Here is a 15,810-nt window from a genome sequence, read left to right as displayed (position 1 = left end):
GAGATCACTGAAGAAATCAAAGAGGAAATTAAAAAATACCTAGAGACAAATGACAATGAAAACACGACGATCCAAAACCTATGGGATGCAGCAAAAGCAGTTCTAAGAGGGAAGTTTATAGCTATACAACCCTACCTCAAGAAACAAGAAAAATCTCAAATAAACAATCTAATCTTACACCTAAAGAACCTAGAGAAAGAAGAACAAACAAAACCCAAAATTAGCAGAAGGAAAGAAATCATAAAGATCAGAGCAGAAATAAATGAAATAGAAACAAAGAAAACAATTGCAAATATCAATAAAACTAAAAGCTGGTTCTTTGAGAAGATAAACAAAATTGATAAAACTTGAGTCAGACTCATCAAGAGGGAGAGGACTCAAATCAATAAAATTAGAAATGAAAAAGGAGAAGTTACAACAGACATCGCAGAAATACAAAGCATCCTAAGAGACTACTACAAGCAACTCTATGCCAATAAAATAAACAATCTGGAAGAAATGGACAAATTCTTAGAAAGGTATAAACTTCCAAGACTGAACCAGGAAGAAATTGAAAATATGAACAGACCAATCACAACTAATGAAATTAAAACTGTGATTAAAAATCTTCCAACAAACAAAAGTCCAGGACCAGATGGCTTCACAGGTGAATTCTATCAAACATTTAGAGACGAGCTAACACCCATCCTTCTCAAACTCTTCCAAAAAATTACGGAGGAAGGAACACTCCCAAACTCATTCTATGAGGCCACCATCACCCTGATACCAAAACCAGACAAAGATACTACAAAACAAGAAAATTACAGACCAATATCACTGATGAATATAGATGCAAAGATCCTCAACAAAATACTACCAAACAGAATCCAACAACACATTAAAAGGATCATACACCATGATCAAGTGGGATTTATCTCAGGGATGCAAGGATTCTTCAATATACACAAATCAATCAATGTGTACACCATATTAATAAACTGAAGAATAAAAACCATATGATCATCTCAATAGAGGCAGAAAAAGCTTTTGACAAAATTCAACACCCATTTATGATAAAAACTCTCCAGAAAGTGGGCATAGAAGGAACCTACCTCAACATAATGAAGGCCATATACGACAAACCCACAGCAAACATCATTCTCAATGGTGAAAAACTGAAAGCATTTCCTCTAAGATCAGGAACGAGACAAGGATGTCCACTCTCATCACTATTATTCAACATACTTTTGGAAGTCCTAGCCACAGCAATCAGAAAAGAAAAAAAAATAAAAGGAATACAAATTGGAAAAGAAGAAGTAAAACTGTCACTGTTTGCAGATGACATGATACTATACATAGAGAATCCTAAAGATGCCACCAGAAAACTACTAGAGCTAATCAATGAATCTGGTAAAGTTGCAGGATACAAAATTAATGCACAGAAATCTCTTGCATTCCTATACACTAACGATGAAAAATCTGAAAGAGAAATTATGGAAACACTCCCATTTACCACTGCAACAAAAAGAATAAAATACCTAGGAATAAACCTACCTAGGGAGACAAAAGACCTGTATGCAGAAAACTATAAGACACTGATCAAAGAAATTAAAGATGATACCAACAGATGGAGAGATATACCATGTTCTTGGATTGGAAGAATCAACATTGTGAAAATGACTATACTACCCAAAGCAATCTACAGATTCAGTGCAATCCCTATCAAATTACCAATGGCATTTTTTATGGAACTAGAACAAATCATCCTAAAATTTGTATGGAGACACAAAAGACCCCGAATAGCCAAAGCAGTCTTGAGGGAAAAAAACGGAGCTGGAGGAATCTGACTCCCTGACTTCAGACTATACTACAAAGCTACAGTAATCAAGACAATATGGTACTGGCACAAAACCAGAAACACAGATCAATGGAACAAGATAGAAAGCCCAGAGATAAACCCACGCACCTATGGTCAACTAATCTATGACAAAGGAGGCAAAGATATACAATGGAGAAAAGACAGTCTCTTCAATAAGTGGTGCTGGGAAAACTGGACAGCTACATGTAAAAGAATGAAATTAGAACACTTCCTAACACCATACACAAAAATAAACTCCAAATGGATTCGAGACCTAAATGTAAGACCGGACACTATAAAACTCTTAGAGGAAAACATAGGAAGAACACTCTTTGACATAAATCACAGCAAGATCTTTTTTGATCCACCTCCTAGAGTAATGGAAATAAAAACGAAAATAAACAAATGGGACCTAATGAAACTTCAAAGCTTTTGCACAGCAAAGGAAACCATAAACAAGATGAAAAGACAACCCTCAGGATGGGAAAAAATATTCGCAAACAAATCAATGGACAAAGGATTAATCTCCAAAATATATAAACAGCTCATTCAGCTCAATATTAAAGAAACAAACAACCCAATCCAAAAATGGGCAGAAGACCTAAACAGACATTTCTCCAAAGTAGATATACATATTGCCAACAAACACATGAGAAGATGCTAAACATCACTAATCATTAGAGAAATGCAAATCAAGACTACAATGAGGTATCACCTCACACCAGTCAGAATGGCCATCATCAAAAAATCTACAAACAATAAATGCTGGAGAGGGTGTGGAGAAAAGGGAACCCTCTTGCACTGTTGGTGGGAATGTAAATTGACACAGCCACCATAGAGAACAGTATGGAGGTTCCTTAAAAAACTGAAAATAGAATTACCATATCACCCAGCAATCCCACTCCTGGGCATATACCCAGAGAAAACCATAATTCAAAAAGACCCATGCACCCCAATGTTCACTGCAGCACTGTTTACAATAGCCAGGTCATGGAAGCAACCTAAATGCCCATCAACAGACGAATGGATAAAGAAGTTGTGGTACATATATACAATGGAATATTACTCAGCCATAAAAAGGAACGAAATTGAGTTATTAGTAGTGAGGTGGATGGACCTAGAGACTGTCATACAGAGTGAAGTGAGTCAGAAAGAGAAAAACAAATACCGTATGCTAACATATATATGGAATCTAAAAAAAAAAATGTTTATGAAGAACCTAGGGGCGGGACGGGAATAAAGACACAGACCTACTAGAGAATGGACTTGAGGACACAGGGAGGGCGAAGGGGAAGATGGGACGAAGTGAGAGAGTGGCATGGACATATATACACTACCACATGTAAAGTAGCTAGTGGGAAGCAGCCACAGAGCACAGGGAGATCAGCTCGGTGCTTTGTGTCCACCTAGAGGGGTGGGATAGGGAGGGTGGGAGGGAGACGCAAGAGGGAAGAGATACGGGGATATATGTATATGTATAGCTGATTCACTTTGTTATAAAGCAGAAACTAACACACCATTGTAAAGCAATTATATTCCAATAAAGATGTTAAAATATATATATATTCTGGGGGGAAAAAAAGCCAATTCTCCCCAAATTAATCTGTAAATTCCTGCAAAAAAAATTTTTAATCAACACTTTAAAACATGTTCTGAGTCACTTTGCTGTACAGAAGAAATTAACACAACATTGTAAATCAACTATAATTCAATAAAATTTTCGAAAAAAATGACATGTTCTCTGGTTCTTCCCATCCTATCCCGTCAAGCCACCAGCTGGGCCTCCATTCTCCCTGACTCCCCACAGCATCTGAGAAGCCTCCTTCGCTGGACCCTCATTAGGCTACAGGAGGCCCCAAGAGCAACTGCACTCCCAACAGGAAAGGCTGTGGACTCAGTCATCTGAAGGTGTGGGTTGGCATCCTGGCGGTACCAACACTCTCAAGATGACCAAGAATTCTAGTTTTATAACTTTGTAAAAATCACGTAACCTCTCAGTCACTTTATGGAGAAAATGGAGATGGTAATACCACCCCACAGAGCGATAATGCTGATGATTATATGCGATACAGTAACGCACGCAAAAGCATGGGGCCCGATGCACCACACGCACTCAAAGACACAGCATGCCTCTCTCCGTTCCGTTCATCTCAGCTGGATTGCGTGAGATCGAACATAACTGAAGTTACCAAAAATCGACATGGCTCTGGGTGAGAATCTGTGGGGCAAGTACAAGAGGGGGTTCCACTCCCACACCCCAAAATAACACAGGGCCATCCTTACTGTACTGTGTCAAGATCTTCCATCCTGAGCAGCTCTTCATAGTTCTCAGTGGTCTTGGGAAGAGTTGCCTTTTCTGCTGGGTAAGAAGCCAGTAATATTAGCCAGCGTCTCCAAACTTCCTGTTCTACACGAGTTCACTAAGGCACATGCAATGCCAGCCCCCAGGCATCAGTCCCCAAGCATTCAGTAGAAAGGTCTGTCAATAATACGTGAGTAATGAATGAATACACAGAATAACTATGGTTACTTTGGACAAATGGAGGCAAGAGAAGGCCTCTAGGTCCTTATCTAACCCCCCAGAGAACAAAAAAGAAGAAAAGTCTACCATCTGTTCAACTGTCCACTTCAGCACCGTAGAGAATACTGAAAACACCCCCCAAGATTCCTAAGTTCCCACCAACAGGGAATAAACAGTTAAGCATATTGCAGTGCCGCCAGCAGAGGAAATATTACAAAGTCACCACAGATGAAGTTTACGGAAAGTTCTTAAGGAAATAGGACAGTGCATGTGACGTAGTAATCTCAGAACAGAAAATTATGTGTCCAGAATAACCTCATCCATGTAAAAAAAAAAAAAAAAAAAAAAAAACTTAGCACAAAAACAAAGGAGTTGCCATGATATGATAACCAAAATATTACGTTTGTTCCTGGTGACGGAACAAGAGATTATTTTCCCTGCTTGTTTTATACTTTTATAACATCCTACGGAAAAAACCCGAACGAACTTTTTGGCCAGCCCAGCATATTCACTGAATATTCTAAAAAACAAACAAAAAAGATGTATCTAACTTCTACGGCTAGGAAAGGTTTTTTTTTTTTTTTTTGGTAAGTCACAAAAATGAAAGGACAAGAATCCACGACGAAAGAGTGGTGCAGGGAGAGCCGCGCCCGCTTCGGAGGGTGAAGGGGCACAACGCTGCCACTGCACACGCGGGGCGGACGCCAGTGCGCACGCGCCACTCCAGCAACACCAGCCAACCACCTTCCCTGCCGGGGTCTCCACTCACCATGTCCAGAGCTTAAGCCTTTTCTTGCTTCTTCTGGCTTCCCTGGTGCGTGGTCCTGGTGCAGCTTCTCTTTGACGTGAATGCCCTGTTCAGACGAACTTCTCTGACTTAAAACCAAATGTTTCACCTCCTCTAGAATGCCGGAGAAGAAAGCATCACGGACTCAATCAGAAATACACACTGATACCCACGCTGTGACAATCACTCTCCTGGTGCTGGACCAATAAGGGAGGCAAGGCCGCTGCCCTCCTGGAGCTGCTGCCTGGGGAGCTGCTTCAAAACACCGGGAAATGCAAACCTCAACTGGCAACGGCTTCTCCCAAACTAGGTCACTAAGCACTCGGTATCTGTTGTTGCATTTGATGTTCACGCTGCACTCTAAGAAAGGCATCACCACCTCCCCATTTTATTGACGATTAAGTCACTCTCCTGTGGTCAGAGAGCTGATCCTTTACCAAAGTGAGGACAATCCCCAGCGAGGGGGACACCCCTCCGTGTCTTTCACGTCTATCAGTGCGGGGCTTTGCACGCACACAGCAGCAGCCAACACGTGTGGAACGAAGAACGAGCAGAGGGAAGGAGCGAACGAATGGCAGTTAACGGATGCTGAAGAAAGATGTGGAGAGAAAAGAGATGTGACTGGAGGTGGTGCTGAAGGATGCATAACAATTTTTGGAGCAAGAGATTAGGCTAAGAGCCCCTGATGCCCGAAGGCAAGCCCTACAATGGGGAAAAGCCTAGTGTTTTCAGGGACCAGGGCTGGAGCAGGTGTGAAGGTGACAGCGGTGATGAGAAACGAGGCCTGGGGAGCAAGGTGCACGATGCTTTCAAGGCTGGACTCAGATGTCAGACTTGGTTCCCGAAGGCACTGGGCAGCCATGAAAAGCTGCAGAGCAGTGAAGTGCGAGGGTCTGAGGGGTGATACAGGAAGGTCAGGGAGCAATGCAGGAGAGATGAGACAAAAATAAACGTGGGTACAGAGAGAAGAGGCAGCTGAGGGCTAGAGAACTCCAGAGAGCAACACACAGGCAGTGACACCAAGTAGGTGCTGGGTGGGGCGTGGCCAAGAGTTGAGGGCATAGCAGGAGTCAGCCATGACCTGGGGGGGCTTCAGACGGTCTTTGTCGGACAGTACTGAGAAACCAAGGGGCTCAGGAGATTTAAGAGAAGAAAATGCTAACTCTTGTTGGGATGCTCCATTCAAGACCCGGAGGCTGAAAGCTGACAAGTTCTCGCAGGTGATGAACTTCCCATTCCCTTGGCCTCTTGTGTCTCTGCTCCCAGGAAACAGAAGTTTCAAGAATAACTTCTCGGGCTTCCCTGGTGGCACAGTGGTTAAGAATCCACCTGCCAACGCAGGGGACACGGGTTCGAGCTCCGTTCCGGGAAGAACCCACGTGCCGCGGAGCAACTAAGCCCATGCACTACAATTACTGAGCCTGTGCTCTAGAGCCCACGTGCCACAACTACTGAGCCCACGTGCCACAACTACTGAGCCCACATGCCTAGAGCCCATGCTCTGCAACAAGAGAAGCCACCACAATGAGAAGCCCATGCACCACAACGAAGAGCCACCACAGCTAGAGAAAGCCCACGTGCAGCAACAAAGACCCAACGCAGTCAAAAATAAATAAATTTAATAAATTTTTTTAAAAAAGAAGATAACTTCTTCATCAACAATGAAATATCAGATAGGGAATGTAAACAACAATCCCTTTTAAACTCACACCCCCAAAAATAAAATATTTAGGAATAAATCTGACTAAGGAGGTGAAAGACTTATACACTGAGGACTATAAAACATTAATAAAGGAAACTGAAGAGGATTCAAAGAAATGGAAAGATATCCCACGCTCTTGGGTTGGAAGAATTAATAGTGTTAAAATGGCCATACTACCCAAAGCAATCTACAGATTTAATGTGATCCCCATAAAATTACCCATGACCTTTTTCACAGAACTAGAACAAATAATCCTAAAATTCATGTGGGACCATAAAAGACCCAGAATTGCCAAAGCAATCCTGAAGAAAAAGAACAAAGCAGGAGGCATAGCCCTCCCAGACTTCAGATGATACTACAAAGCTACAGGAATCAAAACAGTGCGGTACTGACACAAAAACAGACATATGGATCAATGAACAGAACAGACAGCCCAGAAATAAATCCACACACCTATGTCAATTAATCTTCAACAAAGGAGGCAAGAATATACAATGGGAAAAATACAGTCTCTTCAGCAAGTGGTGCTGGGAAAGTTGGACAGCTGCATGCAAATCAATGAAGTTAGAACACACCCTCACACCACACACAAAAATAAACTCAAAATGGCTTAAAGACTTAAACATAAGACACGACACCATTAAACTCCTAGAAGAGATCATAGGCAAGACATTCTCTGACATAAATCGTACCAATGTTTTCTTAGGTCAGTCTCTCAAAGCAATAGAAATAAAAACAAAAATAAACAAATGGGACCTAATCAAACTTATAAGCTTTTGCACAGCAAAGGAAGCCATAAATAAAACAAAAAGACAACCTACAGAATGGGGGAAAATATTTGGAAATGATGCAACCATCAAGGGCTTAATTTCTAAAGTATAGAAACAGCTCATACAATGCAATAACAACAAAAAAAAAACCCAATCAAAAAATGGGCAGAAGACCTAAATAGACATTTCTCCGAAGAAGACATACAGATGGCCAATAGGCACATGAAAAGATGCCCAATACTGCTAATTATTAGCGAAATGCAAATCAAAACTTCAGTGAGGTACCACCTCACATTGGTCAGAATGGACACCATTAAAATGTCTTACAAATAACAAATGCTGGAGAGGATGTGGAGAAAAGAGAACCCTCATACACTGTTGGTGGGAGCCACTATGGAGAACAGTATGGAGGTTCCTCAGTAAACTAAAAATAGAATTACCATACAATCCAGCAATCCCACTCCTGGGCATATATCCAGACAAAACTATAATTCAAAAAGATACATGCATCCCTATGTTCATAGCACCACTATTCACAATAGCCAAGACATGGAAACAACCTAAATATCCATCAACGGATGAACGGATAAAGAAGATGTGGTACCTTGAGGACATGGGGAGGGGGAAGGGTAAGCTGGGATGAAGTGAGAGGGTAGCATTGACATATATACACTACCAAATGTAAAATAGATAGCTAGTGGGAAGCAGCTGCATAGCACAGGGAGATCAGCTCGGTGCTTTGTGACCACCTAGGGGGGTGGGATAGGGAGGGTGGGAGGGAGGCTCAAGAGGGAGAGGATATGGGGCTATATGTATACATACAGCTGATTCACGTTGTTATACAGCAGAAACTAACACACATTGTAAAGCAATTATACTCCAATAAAGATGTTAAAAAAAAAAAGATGCGGTACATATATACAATGGAATATTACTCAGCCATAATAAAGAATGAATTAATGCCATTTGCAGCAACATGGATGCAACCAGAGATTATCACACTAAGTGAAGTCAGAAAGAGAATGACAAATGCCATATGATATCACTTATATGTGGAATCTAAAATATGACACAAATGAACCTGTCTATGAAACAGAAACAGACGCACAGACACAGAGAACAGACTGGTGGTTGCCAAGGGGCAGGGGGTTGGGGGAGGGATAGAGTGGGAGGTTGGGGTTAGCAGATGTAAGCTATTATATATAGAATAGATAAACAACAAGGCCCTACTGTATAGCACAGGGAACTATATTCAATATCCTATGATAAACCATAATGGAAAAGAATTTTTTAAAAAGAAGAATGTATATACAAATAACTGAATCACTTTAGTGTACAGCAGTAAACATTGTAAATCAACTATACTTCAATTAAAAAATATTGATTAAAAAAAAGCTCCTCCAAAATAAAAAAAAAAGAAGATAACTTAAGTGGAAAAAGGCAGGACTTAAGACAGTATGTACACTGGATCCGTCTTTGTTAAAATTTTGTATCCAGTTGTAAAATGCACAGGAAAATGTTAGCAATGGCTGTCTCTGCTCAGACATCATATGATTTTAACTTTTTCTCCCTTTGGCTAACCTAGTTCTAAATTGTTTTGCAAAGTGAACACACACTGATATTTTTAACGGCAGAAAATTAGTTAACTTAAGAGGCAGTGATGCCAGGCGTGGGACAGGGTTCAAGGGGGAGCAGTGGCCCCAAGGACGCACACAGCAAAAGGCCCAGGGGCCCTCACTGAAGGGCCCGTGACACCCGGCCTCCTCCCTTTTCCAGGTGGCTGATTCCATTTACCCTTCCAAACTTGTCTCCATGGCCCCTCCTCCAGGAAGTCCTCCTGGTACACCCACCCTGGCACCTCTGCTCCAGGGTAAGCCCACTGCCAGGCAGATGTTTACCAGAAATTTGGGCTCGGCAGCTCTGGGGCAGGCCCTGGAATCTGCATTGAGGCTGCACTCCAAGTGCGTCCAATGCGGGTGGTTTAGAGCCCATGCTCTGAGGACACGGGTCTTTCCTTTGGTCCAGGTGAGAAAAGAGAACTTGAATCCCATTTTCTCACCCAGGACTAGTAGTTTAGAGGCAAATCAGTGATTTTCAGCCAGGGGCGATTTTGCACCTGTGGACAATGTCTGAAGAAATTTCTAGTTGTCACAGCTGGGAGGCTGGTCCTGGTGTCTAGTGGGTAGAGGTCAGGGATGCTGCTACAGTCCTCCAGTGCCCAGGATGGTCCCTGCAACAAGGAACGATCCGACCCAAGATGCCAACACCGCCGAGGGTAAGAAACCCGGGATAGCAATGAAAGATTAAAACTCGGAAGCCCCAAGTCCCCAAGGTCAGGAAGGCTCTTTGAGGAGGGCAGGCTGGAAACCGGAGAAAAAAGACTTTCCAGTCACACAAAACTGGGTTCTGATTCTGGCGCTGCCTCTCGCTACAAGCAAGTCCAGGCCTACTTTGCTTATGGAAAGTGGGGAGGGTTGTACTTGTCTGGAAGCCGCGATCAGCAGCCGTCACTGCCTCATTCCACCCATTCTCTGAAGCACGTCGACTTTACCTTCTAATATCTCCGAAAACTGGGATGCATCTTATAAGAATGCCACTGCATATTTTAAGTGGCAGCATTTTATGATAGTTTTAAAATTCCCTCTACACAATGCAATCCTCCTTATTGCGGGGGGAGGGGGGCGCACTCCCACCACCCTGTCCCCAGGCATCTGGCCAGACGAAGTAGGTGCCCAAGGTCACCATTAGCTCAGGATGGAGACAGGGTTCAATTCAGCTGCGTGACTTCAACCTAGGCCTCTCTCCTTTGAGGGGAGTTCGAAAGGAGACTTTCTGGCACTGATACAATCTTTACATGAGGAAGAGTCTGAAGGGCCTAATGGAAACAGGGCTGTGGGACTTTTGAGTTTCCTGTTTCGTTTCTCGATAGCCTCTAATTTTTTTGTTCAGGGAGCACACCAGACTCACCCTGGGACACAGGCCGGGGGTGGGTGCCCGCCTCAGCACTGCCCAGACTGGTGGCTGACGGGCGGCACACAGACTTGGGGCGCCCTTCCCGTCGCCGCACGTGTCCTGTAGGGAGGGGGTGTCACTGCGCTGACAGAAACCAGCGTGGGCCCCAGGGAAACCAGATGCGCCAAACGAGGAGATGCTGGCTGGCTTTTCTGCTGTTACCGGTGAGAAGCCACACGCCTCCGGAAACATCTCAAATCAAACGTGAATGCCTGACTTACCAAAAGATCCTGCATTTTCCAGAAACCCGCAAGGTTTTAATCGATAATGCTTGGCTTTTTTCGAAACCTTGTCCTTGGTGTCCCAGAGCCTCAAGGTGATTTTGTGAAAATTTATTTTCTTTAGTAACTCCTTTGTCATGTTGATGTTAAAACTTTGGGTCCACGACACCCAGACCTTGTCCCCTTCTTGCCATGGCCTGATGGTCTGTGTAAAAGGACAACAAGAGACTCTCAGCGTTGAAAGCTCAGAGGCCAAGATCTGACCGCCGCCACAACGTGGCAGGCCCTGCCTTCCGCTTGTCTGTCTGTGCATCGCACCCCCTCCTGGCTCCCAACTCACATAGGGAATCAGGAAACGGGTGCCACAGACGGGCCTGCACGCCTCTGGGTTGCTCGGAAAAATAAAGTAAAAGCAATTCCCTGCAAAGAGTGTCCCTCCCACGGACTCCCCATCCTGACCCAGAGCCCTGCCCCAGGCGGGAGTGTGCGTGTGTGTGCGGGCGGCGGGTGTGCACATACACACACGCGCATGTGTACACACACGTACTCACGTGTACACACAGAAAGAAATAACAAGAGCTGCCAAAACTTTTGAAACACCAAAGAAATTATTAGGTAAAAATACCTTCATAGAAAATCACAGAGTTGCTATCAATATTACTAGGTTTGTGCAGATTCCCATTCAGTAGGCCTAGGGTGGAGACCAAGATCCTACACTTCTAGCAAGTTCCAGGGGAAGCAAGCATCCTTTGTGGCTCGTGCTATTTCTTGTGGGTATCAGACTATATGCAAGGCCACACACACACACACACACACACACACACACACACACACACACACTCACCTTTATTCCTGAATCCAGGAACACTTTGGCCAAGGCTGGAAACACCACCACATCGACCTTTTTAGGCCCCCCATCATCAGGCAGGAGGAAGTACTCGATGTGGTAGTAATGGCGAACCTTTGCAATAGGTTTGTCCATTTTAGGGTGTCTCCTATATTTTTCAACCAAACTTGAACATTTTCCTTTGTGACCTAGAAGATACAGATGTAATGAGACTTGTTCTAACCTCACGTGGGAAAGCAGACCCGTCTCCACGATTCCCTGGAACCAAGAAGAGCCCAAGGCTGGAGGAGGTGCCATGTGCAGAGTCCCCGCTGCCGCCCACTTGGAGTTAAGATGCATGTCCGGTCCTCCCAGCCACCAGAGAAGCAGCCCCAGGGCTGGAAGCCAGTGTGCGGAATTATAGAGCGTGACTCTGAGGTGAGCATCTCCTTAAATTTTTTTATTGTAGGCACTTACCTGCCTACCCCTAGTCTCAACAGTAAGAGGCAGGTTAAAAAAAAAACAAAAAAACCCCACCATAGACTCATCAAGAAAAAGAGGGAGAGGACTCAAATCAATAAAATTAGAAATGAAAAAGGAGAAGTTACAACAGACACCGCAGAAATACAAAGCATCCTAAGAGACTACTACAAGCAACTCTATGCCAATAAAATAAACAATCTGGAAGAAATGGACAAATTCTTAGAAAGGTATAACCTTCCAAGACTGAACCAGGAAGAAACAGAAAATATGAACAGACCAATCACAAGTAATGAAATTGAAACTGTGATTAAAAATCTTCCAACAAACAAAAGTCCAGGACCAGATGACTTCACAGGTGAATTCTATCAAACATTTAGAGACGAGCTAACACCCATCCTTCTCAAACTCTTCCAAAAAATTACGGAGGAAGGAACACTCCCAAACTCATTCTATGAGGCCACCATCACCCTGATACCAAAACCAGACAAAGACACTACAAAAAAAGAAAATTACAGACCAATATCACTGATAAATATAGATGCAAAAATCCTCAACAAAATACTAGCAAACAGAATCCAACAACACATTAAAAGGATCATACACCATCATCAAGTGGGATTTATCTCAGGGATGCAAGGATTCTTCAATATACACAAATCAATCAATGTGATACACCATATTAACAAATTGAAGAATAAAAACCATATGATCATCTCAATAGATGCAGAAAAAGCTTTTGACAAAATTCAACACCCATTTATGATAAAAACTCTCCAGAAAGTGGGCATAGAGGGAACCTACCTCAACATAATAAAGGCCATATACGACAAACCCACAGCAAACATCATTCTCAATGGTGAAAAACTGAAAGCATTTCCTCTAAGATCAGGAACGAGACAAGGATGTCCACTCTCACCACTATTATTCAACATAGTTCTGGAAGTCCTAGCCACAGCAATCAGAGAAATAAAAGGAATACAAATTGGAAAAGAAGAAGTAAAACTGTCACTGTTTGCAGATGACATGATACTATACATAGAGAATCCTAAAACTGCCACCAGAAAACTGCTAGAGCTAATTAATGAATATGGTAAAGTTGCAGGATACAAAATTAATGCACAGAAATCTCTTGCATTCCTATACACTAATGATGAAAAATCTGAAAGAGAAATTATGGAAACACTCCCATTTACCACTGCAACAAAAAGAATAAAATACCTAGGAATAAACCTACCTAGGGAGACAAAAGACCTGTATGCAGAAAACTATAAGACACTGATGAAAGAAATTAAAGAACAAATCATCTTAAAATTTGTATGGAGACACAAAAGACCCCAAATAGCCAAAGCAGTCTTGAGGGAAAAAAACAGAGCTGGAGAAATCACACTCCCTGACTTCAGACTATACTACAAAGCTACAGTAATCAAGGCAATATGGTACTGGCACAAAAACAGAAACATAGATCAATGGAAGAAGATAGAAAGCCCAGAGATTAACCCACGCACCTATGGTCAACTAATCTATGACAAAGGAGGCAAAGATATACAATGGAGAAAAGACAGTCTCTTCAATAAGTGGTGCTGGGAAAACTGGACAGCTACATGTAAAAGAATGAAATTAGAATACTCCCTAACACCATACACAAAAATAAACTCAAAATGGATTAGAGACCTAAATATAAGACTGGACACTATAAAACTCTTAGAGGAAAACATAGGAAGAACACTCTTTGACATAAATCACAGCAAGATCTTTTTTTGATCCACCTCCTAGAGTAATGGAAATAAAAACAAAAATAAATAAATGGGACCTAATGAAACTTCAAAGCTTTTGCACAGCAAAGGAAACCATTAACAAGACGAAAAGACAACCCTCAGAATAGGAGAAAATATTTGCAAACAAATCAACAGACAAAGAATTAATCTCCAAAATATATAAACAGCTCATTCAGCTCAATATTAAAGAAACAAACACCCCAATCCAAAAATGGGCAGAAGACCTAAATAGACATTTCTCCAAAGAAGACATACAGACGGCCACGAAGCACATGAAAAGCTGCTCAACATCACTAATTATTAGAGAAATGCAAATCAAAACTACAATGAGGTATCACCTCACACCAGTTAGAATGGGCATCATCAGAAAATCTACAAACAACAAATGCTGGAGAGGGTGTGGAGAAAAGGGAACCCTCTTGCACTGTTGGTGGGAATGTAAATTGATACAGCCACTATGGAGAACAATATGGAGCTTCCTTAAAAAACTAAAAATAGAATTACCATATGACCCAGCAATCCCACTACTGGGCATATACCCAGAGAAAACCGTAATTCAAAAAGACACATGCACCCAAATGTTCATTGCAGCACTATTTACAATAGCCAGGTCATGGAAGCAACCTAAATGCCCATCAACAGACGAATGGATAAAGAAGTTGTGGTACATATATACAATGGAATATTACTCAGCCATAAAAAGGAACGAAATTGAGTCATTTGTTGAGACGTGGATGGATCTAGAGACTGTCATACAGAGTGAAGTAAGTCAGAAAGAGAAAAACAAATATCATATATTAATGCATGTATGTGGAACCTAGAAAAATGGTACAAATGAGCTGGTTTGCAGGGCAGAAGTTGAGACAGAGATGTAGAGAATGGACATATGGACACCAAGGGGGGAAAACTGCGGTGGGGTGGGGATGGTGGTGTGCTGAATTGGGCGATTGGGATTGACATGTATACACTGATGTGTATAAAATTGATGCCTAATAAGAACCTGCAGTATAAAGAAACAAACAAACAAAACAACTAATACTAAACTTTCATTGGGTTATTTGTATGGAAATATGTTAATATAAATGTTTCAGACATTACATGAAATTTCTAAAAATCTTATATTTGTATTTGTATGGAAATATGTATGGAAATATGTTAATATAAATGTTTCAGACATTAAAAAAAAAAAACCCACCAATACAGGGTAGGATAAATTAGACACATACGATGGAATACTATACAGGTGTTTAAAACAAACGACAACAAAGTAAAACCAGGTCTGCTCATATCCTGTAAGATATCTAAGAGATGCCATCAAATTTTTAACGAGCAAGTTGTAGAACAGGATACATAGGATCTCATTTCTCTTAAGTAAACAACTTACATAAACATTCATAAATAAATTCATAACTATTTAGGTATTGAAGGAAAAAACATTGACGTTAGAATTTTATATCCAGCCAAAGGTAGATCCTTTGAAGGTCCTGGCACCATAAAAATACTCTCAGGCAAGGTCTCATAAGTTGAGCTGCACAGCAATGTATTTTGTAAACGCCTTTGGAATAAGTGCCAAATTAAGAAAAACAAATCTAGGAGATGCTGCAAGAGATGTGAGGATTAAAGGTAATCAAATAAGCACCAGTTTTCTTTTGGGTGGTATTTGCAGATGTCTTTTTTCAGGCTCTTTTGCTTGATATCAACCGACCAAAGATAAAAAGCACCATTATGGATAGAGGAGGTCACACACAATGACCAAAAATTCAATTCACCAAGAAGATAGGTCAATTCTAAAACATGGTATACACCTAACCAAATAGCCTCCAAAATATCTGAAGCAACCATCAACAGAACTACAAGGAAAAGTTGAAATTAATCA

The 15,810-nt window shown here is 41.8% G+C and overlaps 1 protein-coding gene across 1 annotated transcript in view; it reads right to left on the bottom strand.

Moving 5' to 3' along the window:
* The window catches only part of CFAP92 (cilia and flagella associated protein 92 (putative)), an 88,956-nt gene that overhangs the window by 53,153 nt on the left and 19,993 nt on the right, over window positions 1-15,810 (bottom strand). The window contains exons 3-6 of the mRNA XM_082345200.1: window positions 11,695-11,885; window positions 10,851-11,055; window positions 5,128-5,259; window positions 4,121-4,196 (exon numbers count right to left, since the gene is read on the bottom strand). Of these exons, the coding sequence (XP_082201326.1) occupies window positions 4,121-4,196; window positions 5,128-5,259; window positions 10,851-11,055; window positions 11,695-11,885 (604 nt within the window). The remainder of the gene's footprint in view (window positions 1-4,120; window positions 4,197-5,127; window positions 5,260-10,850; window positions 11,056-11,694; window positions 11,886-15,810) is intronic.

This window comes from Balaenoptera borealis (genome assembly GCF_965194805.1).
Source record: "Balaenoptera borealis genome assembly, chromosome: 12".
Classification (NCBI taxonomy): Eukaryota; Metazoa; Chordata; class Mammalia; order Artiodactyla; family Balaenopteridae; genus Balaenoptera; species Balaenoptera borealis.
Note: the sequence above shows the minus strand (reverse complement) of the source record. Positions and strands in the feature narration are given on the sequence as shown.